The sequence below is a fragment of the Nilaparvata lugens genome, chromosome 6, assembly GCF_014356525.2.
Source record: "Nilaparvata lugens isolate BPH chromosome 6, ASM1435652v1, whole genome shotgun sequence".
In the NCBI taxonomy this organism is placed as follows: Eukaryota; Metazoa; Arthropoda; class Insecta; order Hemiptera; family Delphacidae; genus Nilaparvata; species Nilaparvata lugens.
Window position 1 is genome coordinate 31,836,992 of NC_052509.1, and position 13,221 is coordinate 31,850,212.

Here is a 13,221-nt window from a genome sequence, read left to right on the forward strand (position 1 = left end):
GGATGATGGCTGAGAAGCAATGATAGTACTCCCGTAATCATTTGCCTGGTAAGGATGATGGCTGAGAAGCAATGATAGTACTCCTGTAATCATTTGCCTGGTGAGGATGATGGCTGAGAAGCATTGATAGTACTCTCGTAATCATTTGCCTGGTGAGGATGATGGCTGAGAAGCAATGATAGTACTCCTGTAATCATTTGCCTGGTAAGGATGATGGCTGAGAAGCAATGATAGTACTCCTGTAATCATTTGCCTGGTGAGGATGATGGCTGAGAAGCAATGATAGTACTCCTGTAATCATTTGCCTGGTGAGGATGATGGCTGAGAAGCAATGATAGTACTCCTGTAATCATTTGCCTGGTGAGGATGATGGCTGAGAAGCAATGATAGTACTCTCGTAATCATTTGACTGGTGAGGATGATGGCTGAGAAGCATTGATAGTACTCTCGTAATCATTTGACTGGTGAGGATGATGGCTGAGAAGCAATGATAGTACTCCCGTAATCATTTGCCTGGTGAGGATGATGGCTGAGAAGCAATGATAGTACTCCCGTAATCATTTGCCTGGTGAGGATGATGGCTGAGAAGCAATGATAGTACTCTCGTAATCATTTGCCTGGTGAGGATGATGCTGAGAAGCAATGATAGTACTCCTGTAATCATTTGCCTGGTGAGGATGATGGCTGAGAAGCAATGATAGTACTCCCGTAATCATTTGACTGGTGAGGATGATGGCTGAGAAGCAATGATAGTACTCCTGTAATCATTTGCCTGGTGAGGATGATGGCTGAGAAGCAATGATAGTACTCCCGTAATCATTTGACTGGTGAGGATGATGGCTGAGAAGCAATGATAGTACTCCCGTAATCATTTGCCTGGTGAGGATGATGGCTGAGAAGCAATGATAGTACTCCCGTAATCATTTGACTGGTGAGGATGATGGCTGAGAAGCAATGATAGTACTCCCGTAATCATTTGAATGGTGAGGATGATGGCTGAGAAGCATTGATAGTACTCTCGTAATCATTTGACTGGTGAGGATGATGGCTGAGAAGCAATGATAGTACTCCCGTAATCATTTGCCTGGTGAGGATGATGGCTGAGAAGCAATGATAGTACTCCCGTAATCATTTGCCTGGTGAGGATGATGGCTGAGAAGCAATGATAGTACTCTCGTAATCATTTGACTGGTGAGGATGATGGCTGAGAAGCAATGATAGTACTCTCGTAATCATTTGACTGGTGAGGATGATGGCTGAGAAGCAATGATAGTACTCCCGTAATCATTTGCCTGGTGAGGATGATGGCTGAGAAGCATTGATAGTACTCTCGTAATCATTTGACTGGTGAGGATGATGGCTGAGAAGCATTGATAGTACTCTCGTAATCATTTGACTGGTGAGGATGATGGCTGAGAAGCATTGATAGTACTCTCGTAATCATTTGACTGGTGAGGATGATGGCTGAGAAGCATGATAGTACTCTCGTAATCATTTGACTGGTGAGGATGATGGCTGAGAAGCAATGATAGTACTCTCGTAATCATTTGACTGGTGAGGATGATGGCTGAGAGCATTGATAGTACTCTCGTAATCATTTGACTGGTGAGGATGATGGCTGAGAAGCAATGATAGTACTCTCGTAATCATTTGACTGGTGAGGATGATGGCTGAGAAGCAATGATAGTACTCTCGTAATCATTTGACTGGTGAGGATGATGGCTGAGAAGCAATGATAGTACTCTCGTAATCATTTGCCTGGTGAGGATGATGGCTGAGAAGCAACATACTGACGTAACTCAAAGCTACATTGTGCTCCAGGGTTCAATTAATTTTATTCCATTCCAATTCCTTGTTAGAATATTCTATTGGCTCAATAACATTCCAAATCATTTCAATAGTTGCATTGCTGTCATTTCAATTCGTTTTAAAAATTATCAATTATCTCCGAATCATCCATAAATTATCATTCAATTAAATTAGAATTGCATTAAAACTCAATTTCGTTAAACCTTGCTGACATGTCTTGTCTCTTCCAGCATTCTATTTCATGTTATTCCTTTCAATTTTCCTCAACTCAATTTTTTGCAAACCAACATTTCTTCTCATCACATTCAATCGTAAAACAGATCGGTGCTGATTATGTTAAGGCCAGACTCACTGCGAATCCGATTTTGCCATATTTTTAAGCCCGTCGCTCTGAGTTTCCGGATGAGAGAACAGACTCTTTTCAGAATTTGAATTTGTAGCTGCACTTATTAGAAATTGAATTAACCAGTTGGTTGATGGCGGGTCTGACGAAAAAAGAGGGAGAAAGAAAAATATAGAGAGAGGGGAGAGAGAGAAAAAGAGAGAAATAATGAGCGAGTGTGATTGATATAGAGAGTTAGAAAAGAGAAAAAGATTGAGGGTGATATAGAGATGTTTTAACAGGATAGACTATGGAAAATGGTCAATTGTGAGAGTGAATAGGAAAAGAGAAGATATTTTGATAGACACAAAAATAGATGAAATAGAGTAATGGGAAGAAGTGGTAGAGTGATAGAGAAAGTGATTGAGACAATATGAGTTAGAAGAAGGAAGAGAGATTATTGAGAGAGAGAGAGAGAGAGAGAGAGAGAGAGAGAGAGAGAGAGAGAGAGAGAGAGAGAGAGAGAGAGAGAGAGAGAGATTGTGAGAGAGAGTTCTAGAGAAAATGATGGGGTGCAGGATGAGTGAGTGAGAGAGAGATAAAAGGATGAGTGACTGGGAAGAGGCCTTCATGGGTGAACTCAGAGGTAGATGTAATTGAAGCTGGCTTTAATCTAGTCAGATTAATGATTCGACTCGCGGAATTGCGGTGGCATTTTGTAAAACTGCTATCCAGCGATTCGGCTCTCCGTAAACCTGATTTAGAATATTGAAAAATCCAATTTGAAGTACATCTCTCCTAACTTACGTTGTTGGTGAGCTGTTACCCACAAGCCACAGGTTGCACGTTAGCAGGTTATCTGTTTAAGTTCATGCTTTCCTATATCATAGTGTGTATTGTTCTGTAGTCCAGCCACATGGACTTGCTTATGCTTTAAAGTTTTAATGCGTTTTTGAATGTAGATTTTTTATTTAATCGACTTATTCCACTAATCACGTTGGGAAAGTTGATGTTTCGTATCATAGTGTATCTTGAGTTTATTTTTGACTTTCAGTGTATAACAGTACATGGACGATTCAGACTCGAAATTAAAATGTTCAATTGCTATTGTAGACATAAATTGATTTCTAATGGAATAAGATTTTAAATCATTTCAATAGTTGCATTGCTGTCATTTCAATTCGTTTTAAAAATTATCAATTATCTCCGAATCATCCATAAATTATCATTCAATTAAATTAGAATTGCATTAAAACTCAATTTCGTTAAACCTTGCTGACATGTCTTGTCTCTTCCAGCATGCTATTTCATGTTATTCCTTTCAATTTTCCTCAACTCTATTTTTTGCAAACCAACATTTCTTCTCATCACATTCAATCGTAAAACAGATCGGTGCTGATTATGTTAAGGCCAGACTCACTGCGAATCCGATTTTGCCATATTTTTAAGCCCGTCGCTCTGAGTTTCCGGATGAGAGAACAGACTCTTTTCAGAATTTGAATTTGTAGCTGCACTTATTAGAAATTGAATTAACCAGTTGGATGATGGTGGGTCTGACGAAAAAAGAGGGAGAAAGAAAAATATAGAGAGAGGGGAGAGAGAGAAAAAGAGAGAAATAATGAGCGAGTGTGATTGATATAGTGAGTTAGAAAAGAGAAAAAGATTGAGGGTGATATAGAGATGTTTTAACAGGATAGACTATGGAAAATGGTCAATTGTGAGAGTGAATAGGAAAAGAGAAGATATTTTGATAGACACAAAAATAGATGAAATAGAGTAATGGGAAGAAGTGGTAGAGTGATAGAGAAAGTGATTGAGACAATATGAGTTAGAAGAAGGAAGAGAGATTATTGAGAGAGAGAGAGTGAGAGAGAGAGAGAGAGAGAGTGAGAAAGTGAGAGAGAGATTGTGAGAGAGAGTTCTAGAGAAAATGATGGGGTGCAGGATGAGTGAGTGAGAGAGAGATAAAAGGATGAGTGACTGGGAAGAGGCCTTCATGGGTGAACTCAGAGGTAGATGTAATTGAAGCTGGCTTTAATCTAGTCAGATTAATGATTCCACATGGACTTGCTTATGCTTTAAAGTTTTAATGCGTTTTTGAATGTAGATTTTTTATTTAATCGACTTATTCCACTAATCACGTTGGGAAAGTTGATGTTTCGTATCATAGTGTATCTTGAGTTTATTTTTGACTTTCAGTGTATAACAGTACATGGACGATTCAGACTCGAAATTAAAATGTTCAATTGCTATTGTAGACATAAATTGATTTCTAATGGAATAAGATTTTAAAAATAATTTTTAATAAAAAAAGTATCATTTTCTATTGAAGGTTAAGGTTGCTCTTAATTCCCCAAAATTCATTACTTCAATAATATCGCCAACAATTCATGAAAATATGCCAGCAACTAGCATGCTCACAACAAGCATGTCATTTCGAATGACATAAATCACTAATCGTAGAGGATAAATTGAGTAATCTTACAGATGATTATTTGAGTATTTAGAGTGAACCGTTGCATTGTAACCTGTAATATTCGTAATTTCTATTTCAAATATTACAAGTAGAACTTCTCAAGATTGTGTATAAATAAGTACCGTATCGAATGCCTGACTACTCAGGTCTGGTAAAGTTTTCAGGTCTTATTCCAGGGCCTCTGACGACTGATCTCAGACAGTCGGAATCGAAGCCTCAACGTGACCTTTGACATGAGAGTGGCAAAAGAAAAATAACTTGACATGTAAAGATCAACATTGCTCACAACTTTGTTTTCATTTACTTCAGGTTATTGTACAATGTAAATGATCTACCAATTTGAATATATTTGAATGTGGTCAGAGTCTTATCAAATCGCTTTTATTAGAGAAATCGCACTGAAATTAGATTCTGGTGGTTCGAGACCAACCAAAAAGTAATAATACATCCATATTTCATCATCAACCATCTATCTCCTTCTCCCATAGCCGAGGGCTTATCCCTGGCAAAAAAATGGAATGTCCCAGGTTTGGAGCGAGCTTAGAGAGAATCAGAGATAAGAAACTATCACAGATTAATTAAATCCAACGATACAAGTTCTCAGTAGAGGTGTTGAAATGAATCAACAGCCAGATTAGAGCATTGGACCACAGAAGTTGCGGTGGTGAGATGATAGGCGCTTAAATCGCACATTCAATTCATTAATAACTTGGCTGAAGACACTCGTGTTCAGAGCAACCTTGGCTTGAAGAAATATGACCCAGCCGACTCCTACGATTCGAGTTTGGCAATACGGGTGCGAGGGGGAGGATACCAACCTCTCCGAACCTCCCTTATCATCAGTCTGCTTCTCTAAACCCTTTCTTCTTCTTCATTGTCTTTTTCTTTTTCTCCCTCTCTTTCTTCCTCTTTCTCTTCTTCGTCCTCCTCTTCCTTCTCCTCCAACTCCTGGTCCCTGCCTCATTCCTTCTTCTTCTCTTGGTCCTCCTCCTCCTACTCCTCCTCCTCCTCAATTTCCCTCTAATTCTTTTCTCCTTTTTTCTACGTCCTGTTATATTTCTCCCACTTCCCCTACTCGAAAGCAGGATCTTTCTTCATCTCCTCTTCTTCATTTCTCCAATTTCCATTTTCTCTTCATCATATGTTCCTTGCTCTTCATTCTCTATAAGCAACTTGCTCTTCTTCTTCTTCCTCTGCCATACTTTTCATACTTTTTATCCTTCTTCAGCCTTCGCTTACTTTCTCTTACATACCTACTGCCTTCTCGAATCCCAGTTAATTTCTCGTTTTGCTGTTCGATTCAATTAGTCCTGTTATCAACTCTTCGTCTTCATCCTTTTCTCCACTCATTTTCCTCTTACGTTTTCTTCCTTTTTCTTTATATTGCCCTACTCTCTTATTTTTCCTATCTCTCACTGCCTTCACCTTATTGCAATTCCCCCAATACTGTTACGTATTTCCTATTCACTCTCACCCTAAGAATTAGCAATCTCATTTCTCCTTATTTCTTCGTTTCCGTCTTGTCCTTCTTTCTATTGTTGTATTTCGTCCTCTCTTGCCTCATAATTATTATCCTCTTCATCTATTCATCATTTCATTCTCCATTTATTTCATCTTACTCAATTAATCACTCCTGATTTTCTCCTTTGTGCTCTTTCGATTTCTTCCCTCTTCTTATTCCATCCTCTTATTTGTTCAGTTTCTATTCTTCTCCTTCTTTTATTATTCTTCATGAACTTCTTATTCTCCTTTTTCTCATTCTTATTTTCCTCTTCTTCTTCTTCTTATATCTTCCTCTGTTTCTTCTTCCTAATCATTATCACCTATTTTCTTCTCTCTCTCTCTCTCTTTCCTTTCCCCCCTTTCTCTTTTATATCCTTCAACCCCTTAGCGGAGGTTTTTTCCTGTACACAATCTCATTAAGAGAAGGATCGTCCTTATCTCGTTTCTTGAGCTCCACCGAGTGAAAGAAGCAGAAGGGCAATTAAGGTGAACAGGAATTAACAGCGTTCCTCAGTCCAACCCTAAATCCCCATCTCATCTCTTCGGGATAAAACGCTCTTAACGCTTATTTATAGACAACTCTCGACGCTAATACTCCGAAACGCCCAGATTATAATCGCTGTATTAATCCCGATCTTCAGGTTTCATCATTACAGTGACTTTCATGTGGATTTAATTAGGCTGGATATGGTCTAACCACATCAATCTCACAACATTCTTGTACTGTAATACGATTTCAAGTTGATCTGCACATAAATCGGCTATTCATCTATTCATCCCGAGAAATGAATTGAAGCAAAATGAATTCCATCAAAAGATTAATTGATGGAATAAAGTTCCGCATTTCTTATTCATAATAATGATTCTTATTCAGAGGCAAGATATTTCTCGGTATCTCGATTCCTCTCTTCGTAAGATATTGGGTCACTTCTTTGTTTCAGATGAACACGTCAAACCATTGGTCCTGGCTGCCGTTAATCGATAAGTCATGTCAGAGGCATTGAAATTGATCTCTCTACTTGATATTATCATTTTGAAATTTTTTTGTGAATAGTATTTTGAACAGAGTTGTTTCAATTTTTTCAAGTCGAAGACCATTGATTTGAAAAACCAAAACCAAGGTGTACATGAAAATGCAAGGATGTACTCGAATATAATCCAGATCTATTCTTATCTTCTCCATCGGGAATTGAGCTCTTGCTGATGTCCATTCTTCAAGAGAATATTTTGGATTGTTAGTGGCATGCAAATAATTAGATAATATTTCTATTATTTTTGAATTATGTATACATTTTCCAAGTCGCTCATCTATGGGTTAATATCAACGTAATTGGTTCCATAATATTACATGTTGCTGTATGAATTGTAAGTGCGTTATCAATAATAATATTTTTCTGAAAAAACGCATTCTTCCAAATTAACATTGCGTTCCAGAGTAGTTCTATACAACCTTTCACATGACTTTTACAACTCAAATTGGAACTTGAAATTCTCTATGAAAAAACAGTTGAGGAAGTTTTAGTGACACGTTTGTAATGAAGAAGGGTTGTTAACTTGGATCGCCTTGTCGGTTTATTCTTGATACGGAATTTGGACCGCACTGTAACCAAGCTCGCATCGTATTGCTGGATTTATTCGTGTACATGTGGAGTGTTACTTGAGCTGGGTTGAAAAACCCGTCGAAAATCCACAACAAACCAAATTGCTAATAACGAGAAATTGAGTTTTTATCGTCGAGCTATAGTGAGCCAATCGCGCTACGTTCAAGTACTAAATTTGAGCTCTTCGATCGTTATCTTTCTCTCTTTTATACTCACTATCTCACTCTTTCTTTCTACAGCTCTCTAATTTTTTTCCTATTCTCACCCCTTCTACTCGTCATCAAGAGAAATTACAGCGTGATAACGCAAATTGTTGTGAGAAATTGGACAATTGTAACATGTCAACGACCTGGTAATCTCAAGTTGAATTTGGGGAAAATGACGTTCTGCGCTCTACAATTTTTATTCCATATTCCATTGTGTCTTTCTTCACTTTCAATTTGCTGTTATTTTTGTGTTCACTATTGTTGTGATTACTGTAGTTATTATTGTGCTGCGTTGCTGACGAAACTCCCAACATCCCAACCAGAAATGAAGAGTGAAATGTATGTAGACTTCCGTAGCTTCACCTCAGTTCAATATTGTGTTGTTCAATCAATCAGACTCCTTCATGTTGAAAATGCTCATTTCAAGTCTAAGTCTAGATTTTTGTGTGTTTATTATGGATATACTTATTGATGGAACGTCTTAGATAGATTTATCAAAATGAAAACGATAAATTGACAAAAGTTGAAATAGGACCACTTGTGAATTAAATTTACATTTTTGATACTGTAAAAAATTTCTCAATCAATATCTCATCGATAGTGAATCCCCTTGCCATACTAGTTGCTATAAATTGGAAATGATAATAATAAAGCAATGAAGGATGAATACAAAATCGATAGAAGAGTATTAATTCAATTTATCATTAATGATTATATAATATGAAGCAGGCTATGGTCAGCACATGGTGCAAGGGTGCTAGGCAAACGACAGCACATCCCAGATCGAAGTTATGCTGAAGAAGCGGTTTCCAATCTGTAGTAATGATGTGCAAAAATAAAGATGGATTTTTAGTGAGGTAAGAATCCCATATTACCAACGTGGTTGCGCTTACACCTTGGTGCTTTTTCATTAAATTTTCCGTATAATCTATAAAATACTCTGTTATCATTAATTCCAATGTTTTTATCCTCTTGAAAATCAACATTTGGAAATGTATATTGTATTAACTTCTTCATTCTAAATTTAGATTCTTAAAATACATTATTTCAAAGTATTCCTGTGATAAGAATCATCAATATTAAAGGGTTGAAACTGTGCAAATTCAGCAAATGCATTCCAGTCGGTGATTTTATGGTTATTGCCTATTGAAAATTGTATACGTTTCCAGACTACTATGATTGTACACATAGGTGACTGCCCCCTGTGGGTTGTGGGAGCTTTGAGTCGATAATCGTACTCAAAAATGTGTTGAAAACCAGAATTCACCCACAGTATCCATGCTTGTCATAGGAGGCGACTAAAATGGACCTCAAGGCAACTCCAGAAGTTGCCTTGCCTTCAAACCCACGAGATCAGCCCCATTAGGGCAGTTTCGGAGGGGAAAAAAGAGAAATCCAAGAGACCAGAGATGGGTGAAACTCCAGGCACAATTGCGGGTCAAGAGGCTGAGTCGAGGGTGGCCGGGCGCCGGGCGCCCTAGAGGCAGTTCGGCGTCCCCTCTCTCAGCGGAAGGACCTACAAAAAGTCCAGGAGTGGAACTCACGTAGGTCACGAGTTTGTGGGTGGAGTGGCCAAAACTCTCCACTGCTCAAAGAAGGGCGGCCATTTAGGCAAAAATTCTTGGGAGGGGTGAGGCTTTTGACCCTGCGAAGTTTCGGAGGGGCAAAAATAAAAACCCAAGTGACCAGTGATGGGTGAAAAACCAGGCACAAATGTGGGTCAAAAGGCTGAGTCAAGGGTGGCCGGGCGCCCTGGAGGCAACTTGGCCGCCCCTTCCTTAGCGGAAGGACCTACAAAGAAGGCCAAGAGTGGAACTCACGTAGGTCACGAGGACCAATTAGTCTGAAGAGACTGCCAATCACACTGGATTGCGACAAGGATTGCAACCAGGTGGTGAATGGAATGTTAGCATAGGGAAAAACTCCTGATCCTTGTAAAGGACACAGGTATTGGTTTGCCTAACTAACATACTACTTGGGAACACAAACTTCGGTTGACGTGTGGGGCTCTTTAAAACTTCGGATCCTTGAATCCGTCCCTTCAAAAGCAATAAACTATAAACAATAGGTGACAGGTCTTTAATACTGTATTATGACTTTAGACCACTGTATCGTATCCGTGTCGCAGCTTTTTCCAGCTATACAATAGAAATAATGTCCTAAATGATTATGTACTTGAAAGAAAAAATACTCTTTGAAAATATGTAGAGAAACAGATAGCAGCAACCTCATCATTTGCGAGAACATACTTTCTTGATATTGAATCTCTATAAATGTCCCCGCTGAAAACTGAAATGGGTAAATTTTTGTCCCTGAGAACCATTATTTTTGGAGTAGTGCTGGCGAAAATGGTCTCATGAAATCGAATTCGTAAAAACTGTCGACTAAGGTAATTGATGGCACAGAAATAAACCTCAGCTGACTGTGAGAGGAAATTTCCACTCAACCTCAGAAGCACGTAATCTCAACGTTGAATTACGGTCGAAACACATTGTATATTTCCTCTCTCTCGCTCTCTTAAACTCTATCAATATCACTGTCTCTCTCTCTCTCTTCCTATTTCTCGCTTCGTCCTTATTCCCCCTCATATATGTGGCAACCCTGTCATATGAGTCGACCTTTTGCCTAAATTGTAACAGTATTGCATTACAATTGTTAATTTGTAGTTAGCTGGCAACTCAGTTGTATTCCAAATACACTCCGGTTTAATAGAAACGGTAGACTATTTAAGCCTAATTAGACCCCTTATTGAATCGGAGCGAATGTTCTATTCGGAAATGTAATGGAATTACAATTACACTCCTATTTTGTAATAGCAAGATATTTATAGGTTGTATATCATGACAACCTGTTATGACATGAACACTATCATTTTTCACTCTAACCATTGGAAAAGAATTCAATGAAGACACTCTTTCAAAGCCCTCACCATTAGTGGTGTGATAATATTCATCAAAGAGGAATCGTATTCAGAGCATTCTAGAAAAAATCGAGATTCTTATTCTTATCCTTATGTTTCTATACTATAATGTTATAGTGATAGTATAAAGGTATCAATTGATCTCCTTTATCAAATATCATTCCATTATAATGAGGAGTTGCTATAAACGAGTTTATGAAGTTCGATCAAAGAGTTTGACTTCAAACTCAAGCATCTTCGCTGCAATTCAAGCATCTCATTCACTAAACAACATACAACAACATTATCTTGCTATCTGATTAATGCAGTACGTCAATATAATATACTTACTACAGTCATAAGTAGGTCGATGATAATTACATCATTATTTGTGTCATCAATCATCTCTTTCTCAGAACACAGTGAGTGTTCTCTTCCAGTTAGGAAGGAAAAACGAAGGGAAAAACTACGCTCGTTTGAATTTCAGATATAACAAATTTGTTACAATTTTCTCCTGTTATAGGAGCTGCTCCAGTTTGTTCTCAATATAAAGATCACCTCTGCACAACCTGGCTGGCTCTCATATTACGTTTATTTATTTCTTGATCGATCCTCTCCCTCTATCTCCTACAAATATCCTTCTTCCCATTTCCCTCCAACTTTATTAGCACTTTTGTCTGGCAGATGAACATCAACGATTGCTTTCTATTTTTTTCAGCAAAGTCGACGACGGAAGACGAGATGAAATTGAGATTGAAGGAAGAAAAGAGAGAGTGTCAGAGAGGGAGTGATTGAGATGAGATTGGAGAAAGCCGTGTGATTGGCTGTGAGGCGGTGGGAGATGATTTTCCCCGGTGGTGGTGGGGGGTTCGATTCCAGAGGTGGGTGTTAAATGCCTTTTTCTCGAAACCTTTCTTTTTTTGAAAGTTTTCCACCGCCTCCAAGTAATCGAACACCCTTAGCCGAGGTGTGACCCGTAGATTGAATCTCGCCTGAAATATTTCGTTTCCGTGGAATTCGTTACACAACTTCAAGAGGACTCTGTTTTGCTCTTCTTGCTGGCAGATAAGAGGAAACCATTACACCCAGTAGTGGTTCTCGGTTAATGTTCAATACAATTTTTTTTTTATAAAAAATGTTCAATTTGGAATACATTTCTTTTTTCATCTGCTTCTTATCAAAAATAACTTTTATTAATTTTAATCACTTTAAACAAATTTTATCATCTTTCTTGAGAAGAAATCCATTTAATATGTGAGCTATGAACTATTTGTTTCAAATTACATGAAATCCAATAACATTACTGTGGGTTACACCGTTTATAATATAATATCCGGGCACCGAGCTTCGCTCGTTATCTTTATTTATTGATAAACAGAACACAGTTCTCTAAAATGATCGTGTTTATATTTCACAGCTGGCTATACGTCTTATGAATTTCGTTAATGCGATATTTTGGTTTTTCACATACTCACTTTTTACTATCCACAGCTGAAGCAGCCAAGGATGAATTATCCTTCTAATGTCGTTCAGCGAGTTTTCTCAAGGATGAGACCTAGTGCGATCGAATCTTTATATCATAAACCTACTATGTTCCAAGTTCCGTGAAAATCGTTAGAGCCGTTTTCGAGATCCGTTAAACATAAATAACCAGATATATAAATACAGAAATTGCTTGCTTAATTGACCGAGCGAAGTGAGGTCTAAGATTTAAGTCGATGGTTTGGAATTTCTCTTAATGTTTGAATGTTTAATGTTTAAATGTTTAAATGTTTAAATGTTTAAATGTTAAATGTTTAAATGTTTAAATGTTTAAATGTTTAATGTTTAAATGTTTAAATGTTTAAATGTTTAAATGTTTAAATGTTTAAATGTTTAAATGTTTAAATGTTTAAATGTTTAATGTTTAAATGTTTAAATGTTTAATGTTTAAATGTTTAAATGTTTAAATGTTTAAATGTTTAAATGTTTAAATGTTTAAATGTTTGAATGTTTAAATGTTTTCGCCCCACTTGGATGTAATGAGCTGGTTTTCGTGCGTCATGTGGAGGCCTGAAAATGATTGTTTTCTGACCAGGCCGGTAGAAGTTTTACGGCCCTAGGGCTTTAAAATAACCTTGAAGTCAGCTGATTCTGATTTGATGTGAACGTGTTTACAAAATAGTTTATGAAACGGAATCAGTTTATGCTTCTAGAATTGAATAAAGTATTCTGCAATAAGATACTATCATTTTATTTAGATGAATGAAATACAAATAAGATATTATAAACTATTCAGATTCGATTTTCAGAGTGGGATAGGACTTCTAACCTCAACTTCTGCAGTCGATAATAACAAGCATTGTTGACATACAGATTGTCCAAATTTCAAGTGCGCTAAAACAGCTGATCAAAAATCTTTTCAT

At 37.5% G+C, this 13,221-nt stretch overlaps 1 protein-coding gene across 4 annotated transcripts in view; it reads left to right on the forward strand.

Moving 5' to 3' along the window:
- LOC111047353 (decorin) overlaps positions 1-13,221 on the forward strand; it is a 309,650-nt gene that overhangs the window by 119,639 nt on the left and 176,790 nt on the right. The window contains exon 1 of one of the 4 annotated variants that reach the window (XM_039430646.1): positions 11,569-11,697. The exons of the other annotated variants lie outside the window; for them this stretch is intronic. Coding sequence (XP_039286580.1) covers positions 11,658-11,697 — 40 coding nt within the window. The 5' untranslated portion in view covers positions 11,569-11,657. Of the gene's footprint in view, positions 1-11,568; positions 11,698-13,221 lie in introns of those variants that run through there. 4 annotated transcript variants of the gene reach the window in all.